Source organism: Guillardia theta, assembly GCF_000315625.1.
Source record: "Guillardia theta CCMP2712 unplaced genomic scaffold GUITHscaffold_239, whole genome shotgun sequence".
Classification (NCBI taxonomy): Eukaryota; class Cryptophyceae; order Pyrenomonadales; family Geminigeraceae; genus Guillardia; species Guillardia theta.
This window is the reverse complement of record NW_005434437.1, coordinates 3,110-8,892: the sequence shown is the minus strand read 5'-3', so window position 1 is coordinate 8,892 and position 5,783 is coordinate 3,110. Positions and strand designations below refer to the sequence as shown.

Here is a 5,783-nt window from a genome sequence, read left to right as displayed (position 1 = left end):
TGTGTGGGGGGGGGGGTTACTTCTAAAAAAGGCCCCCACCCCTTTTCCGACCCTTTGAGGAAGGACTAGAAAACCCTAATTCAATGACTCCCCTCCCCCCCTTCAGCCACAAGGGAGAGTGAAACCCCGGGGGGGGGGGGGGGGGAGAAGGAAAGGTTCCGAGGCGGACTCGAGTTGTAAGTTTGTGGCTCACGGTGTGACGCCTGACCGTCTTGCCTGCACGCACATCATTACACGCTTAACTTGGACTCCTCAGCCAGATGAAGCGGAACGGCGGGACGCCCGGCCGTCACGTGTGCAGTGTTACTTTCGAGGCGGCTTGCAGGTCAGGTGCGCGGCAACAGAACTGAGCCTCGGAGGTAAATTACTTTCGGTTTTATGTTTCCGAGCGTGTGTTTGAGCCGCGTTTGTTGCTGTGTTCCGTACACCGCTTTTGTTGCCGCAGTCACGGTGTGCTCTCTGCCTGACCCCCTCTGCATCGGACTCGGAGCCGTCCTTCTTTGCCAGCTTGTTCCGATGATCGGGCGTCATGCGCCTCGCACCAGACCGTACAAGAGCGCCTCCAGCGTCAGCTGCATAGCAGTGAGGCGCTGATAGGTGGCGGCGCGTTTGCGAGCCAAGACCTCAGCAGCAGGGCCGTCATCAGGCACGAAGTTGACCAAACGCCGCATCCTCAAGAGGCATCGTCGGAGCGCTGAGCAATGATGTCCGCCAGATACCAGATCATCGGAAGCGGAGGGTGTCAGGATGCAGGGCCCGGGGTACCCGGCGTCCGTCGAGATGGCAAGAGGGATGAACGCTCGAGGAGGAGTAGTCATGGCATATGCAGCGCGATGTTTGCGAATCTTCTCAGACGCTGCAACATGGACTCGGAGGGCGTCGAGGTTGACTTCCCCCCTGGCGAGTGGCGCCGACGACCGGCGCGGAGCTGGCGAGGCGTCTCCGTCCCTCACTGTGACGTCGGGTGCCTCCGGAGAGCTCGACACCACTGGGGTGCTTGCTGCTGGTCCGAGCTCGCCTGCTTCCTCCCCGGCATCGGTCGGGTCCGGTCCTTGGGCATTCAACGCGGCTGCGGCGTCGCCGCCGTCACGGGCGGTGCCAAGTTGGTCTCGGCTGCCGCTGACTCGGAGGCTAGCGAGGAGGACTACCTCGAGCGGTACCGTGTTCCTGTGTCCAGCCTCCCTCCGTCGGGCACTGCAGCGCTTTCTCCGTCCGCCGGACGTTCCAATCCCCTTCTGGAATCTTTAGTACCAGGGCGTTTTGTTTGTACTGCCCTTAAAATACTTGTTCCAAAGCGTTGTGGTATTTGTACGGAGGTCCTCAGGGCTCCCCATACATGAAGTTGTACCACAAAAGTCCCTCATTTTCTGTGAGGTTCGCATGGGTGGTTTCAGATAGTTTAGAGAACCCGTACGTTTCCCTCCGTCAGAGTCAGGGTGGGGTGGGTCGGATTCAAGGGAGGAAGGATGAAATCTTAAAAGTATGGGCTCTCCGTACTGGAATTGGCGTCGAAAAGTATCATATTCGATTACCGGTAAGTGGTCAAACAGCACCCACCCCGGTGGTCCATAGCTCAATGACCCTCTCGCAAGGGAAATTTGAATCAAATTACTTTGACCAAAGCTAGTACCCCCTACCTTTGAAAAAGCCTGAGTAGATGGAAATCAGAAGGTAGGGGTGGGTCTATTCCTCAACCCCACACGCCTTCTGCTTGAGCCACGACAAGGAGCGATGGCCATGATACCATGAGGACGTGTTGCAATCGAATTTTCATGCGTGTATGCTTCGAATCATGTTGTATTGTTGCATAGATACAAGAAGGGTCTTGAAAAGAACCTGCCTTGCATGAATCCAGCTCTGTTGTGGTGATGAACCAAGTGCAATGGATTCAAACTTCGATGTATGTCAACGCTTTTCGAAGTCAGGGAACATGTTGATCTTTTAGCGAGATCTTGATTCATCTCAGCCAATATCTAAGTCAACTGCTGTCAGAGGAACTGGGGGATATGGCCCATCAACTTTAGACTTGAATGACAGCCATCAATGTTATTATCAGGAAGAGAGCAGTTGCATCAACAAGCTCTGTTCAGGCAAGTTACTGATTCTAATGCATGACTACATGTCTAGAATGTTTGTCAATCCAAAAGTTCTTGGATTGTTGCCGTGTGTGGATATCCTGGCCCATGCACTGATGCCCTTATATGTCGAATCGCAAAGCTGCAAGTGAGCATTCGCCTCGTCTGTTTGTTAACAGGCATGCATGTACTCAATGTAGCAAAAAAAGATGATTTTGAGGTCATTCAATTATCTACTGCCCGTCTCTTCCGCCCTATTTTGAAGCAATCCAAGACTGATACCCAAGAAGCAAGAAAACTTCTTGTATTTTGTGCGGTGTCACCCAGGTGGCAATGATCACATACTTGAACATCGGAGTTCAAATGCACAAGGAAGGATGGGCTTATTGATCGTGTAGATGCAGTCCAGTAATGAACATGTCTATTTTCAATAAAAGATTCGAACTAGCATGCGCGGTGGCAAGGTTTCTCCTTTGTTGATCGACTTACAACAGAAACATTCAAGTCCTTTAGTACAAGCACGCATATGCCGCACATGTGTGTCCCTAAAGACATATGAATGTTGGCATCATGTCAAAGCCTTCAGTTGCCAATACTGGGCTTCGCGCTTGGGCTGGCGCTGCCGCGTCTGGGTGCCAGCAGTGCTGGTTCTTTTCGGGCTTGTGTTTTGTGTGTGATTGTGCCGCTTCTCGCTGTGGACTGTGTACCTGCCGGTTCAGCTTGTTCCTGCTTTGTTTTGCTTGAGGCACTTTTTATCTTCTGCCAGTAAATCCTATGACTGGGGCCCTGGGAAACTGAACACATGCTCGAAAAGCCTGATTTTGTCAAAACTCATATTCATTTCATCGAGACTTCATACACGATCTCAACTCTACTCACGGAACATCTTCATCTGAAAATTTCTGCCATGAAAGTTTACAAGGAATTCATCTGCACCGTACCTTCTGCCAGTAAATCCGACAACGGCAGAAGGTAAAAAGTGCCTCAAGCAAAACAAAGCAGGAACAAGCTGAACCTCCTGGCACACAGCGCACAGCGAGAAGCTGCACAAACACACAAAGACACAAGCCCGAAAAGATCCAGCACTGCTGGCAACCGTCAGCAGACCCGGCAGCGCCAGCCCAAGCGCGAAGCCGCGCAGACAAGCTACGGACAAGCAGCCGAAGGGCACGGATGGATTTCATGCTAGTCAGCTCCGAGCGAAGGTTTCTACCCTCAACGAAGAGCTCTCGAAGCTCGGGCTCGTCCAGCATGGCTTCATGTTCAAGACGCTGGTGAGGGCGAGCCATCTCCAGAAGCTGCGCTTCTTCCTCCAGGGGGGGTATAGGGGTCTTCTCCGTTTCTCCCGCGGGTCCAGTCACAGATTCGTCGCTTTGACCTCTCTGTCCACCTGGCGCTTGAGAAATACCACCGCTGGCCTTCCTCGCAGTACCTCGCCGCGCATCCCAACCTGCTAGAGTTTGCGAGGTTCAAGCGGGAGCTTCCGCATAGTCGGGGAGGGGACGAGTTCACGCCCTCTGAGGGTCTACACCCCGCTGTTTACTATACGGCTATCGCTCGCTTCCTCGCTTGGTACTCTGACCAGCCCATGTCCCGGACCTTGCCCTCTCCTCATAGCCTGGACGTTCACTGCTCGAGATCTCTCCGTGCCCAGAAGCATCCTCTGGCGACCTTCTTCGTTGAGGCGCACGACTTCGTTCATAATGCTGGAGCGATCCTCTACCGTCGTGTCAAGGCTCCTGCACCGGCTGCAGATGGCGCGGCGATCCCACCTGCCCCGGCTGCTGTGCCTGATGACGCAGGACGCCCCCCGGCATCTGTGGTACACATCCCTGGTTTGCGCGCTCTCGTCGACTCGTCTCATGAGCACTTCATTCCTCCCCCTGCGCAGCGAAATGTGACCCCTCTTGTCATGCGCGTCTTCCCTCGCCATGTGCATGCTCGCGCTGCGCTGACCGATCAGCAGCGTGATATCCTCACCTTGCACAGCCGCAGGACACACTCGCTCAAGTCGCAGGATCATTGGGTCTTGCAGTCTACCATCTTCGCTCATTTTCCTGAGCGAGACCTGAGCCACTCTCCGATGCGAGTCTCGAACTACTACCCCCTCAAGGCCTTCCCGCACCGCTATGCTCAGATGCTCGACTGCTATCTCCATGGCATGCCGATCTGCCAGTGTCCGACGGAATGTGATGGATGTCAGCGCGAGCTCGATCCCTTCCTCCTGCATGCTCCTGCTGCTTGTTGCTTGATTGCCTAAGTATAGGATTTACTGGCAGAAGGTAAAAAGTGCCTCAAGCAAAACAAAGCAGGAACAAGCTGAACCGGCAGGTACACAGTCCACAGCGAGAAGCTGCACAATCACACACAAAACACAAGCCCGAAAAGATCCAGCACTGCTGGCACCCAGACGCGGCAGCGCCAGCCCAAGCGCGAAGCCGCGCAGACAAGCAGCCGAAGGGTCAAGCAATCAAGCAACAAGCAGCAGGAGCATGCAGGAGGAATAAAATCCCTTAGACGCGATACCCGGAGGCAGCCGACTGACCACTGTCAGTCGAGACGTCCGCTGCCGCCACACGTCTACAAAGTCCGAGGAGGAGCTGTCCTCTGGCTCGAGAAGCGCTTGCGTCCGCAAGGGCGTCATGCGCCTCGCACCAGACAAGAGCGCCTCCAGCGCCAGCTGGCGCTGATAGGTGGCGGCGCGTTTGCGAGCCAAGACCTCAGCAGCAGGGCCGTCATCAGGCACGAAGTGCCGACCAAACGCCGCATCCTCAAGAGGCATCGAGCGCTGAGCAATGATGTCCGCGAGATACCAGATGAAGCGGAGGGTGTCAGGATGCAGGGTACCGTCCGTCGAGATGGCAAGAGGGATGAACGCTCGAGGAGGAGTAGTCATGGCATATGCAGCGCGATGTTTGCGAATCTTCTCAGACGCTGCAACATGGAGGGCGTCGAGGTTGACCTCCCCCCACTTGGTCAGGTCGGCAGAGCTACCAATCTATTGGCACCAATGTAAGGGTGGACCAACGTCACGTCCGCCATCAAGCCCTCGTACTGCTCGGACCCTCGATCGCGGATTCCAGGAATGTGGATATCGCCCTTCATCTTGCGGCCATGAGGATGGGAGGGTACCTGCCGTCGAGAACGAGGATCCCCCACTGTATCGATGACGCTCTGAAGACCAGCTTCGTTCAGCATCGACCGAATCGTACGAGTAAGGTTGTCATGCGCCGTGGGAAGCTTGGAGGATCGGCGTTTGCAGGTCTGGAGATGATGTGCAGCAACGGAGGGAAAACAAACTATAGGATTTACTGGCAGAAGATAAAAAGTGCCTCAAGCAAAACAAAGCAGGAACAACCTAAACCTCCAGGCACACAGTCCACAGCGAGAAGCTGAACAATCACACACAAAACACAAGCCCGAAAAGATCCAGCACTGCTGGCACCCAGACGCGGCAGCGCCAGCCCAAGCGCGAAGCCGCGCAGACAAGCAGCCTAAGGGTCAAGCAATCAAGCAACAAGCAGCAGGAGCATGCAGGAGGAATAAAATCCCTTAGACGCGATACCCGGAGGCAGCCGACTGACCACTGTCAGTCGAGACGTCCGCTGCCGCCACAAAGCGGGCGGCCGCGGACGAAGAAAGGGCAGCCGCCGACAAGGAGCCGGCGCTGCCCGGGGGTCCGCCTGGGGCAGCGGACGGAGGGAGGCT

General features: G+C 55.2%; 1 protein-coding gene across 1 annotated transcript; it reads right to left on the bottom strand.

Moving 5' to 3' along the window:
* Positions 1 to 4,545: 4,545 nt before the first annotated feature.
* On the bottom strand, positions 4,546 to 5,273 carry GUITHDRAFT_121555 (hypothetical protein; the record flags this gene model as incomplete). Its single annotated transcript, XM_005819185.1, has 2 exons — positions 4,546 to 5,009; positions 5,084 to 5,273. 2 exons carry the CDS (start codon positions 5,271 to 5,273, stop codon positions 4,546 to 4,548), a joined length of 654 nt encoding a protein of 217 aa, XP_005819242.1.
* Positions 5,274 to 5,783: the final 510 nt, after the last annotated feature.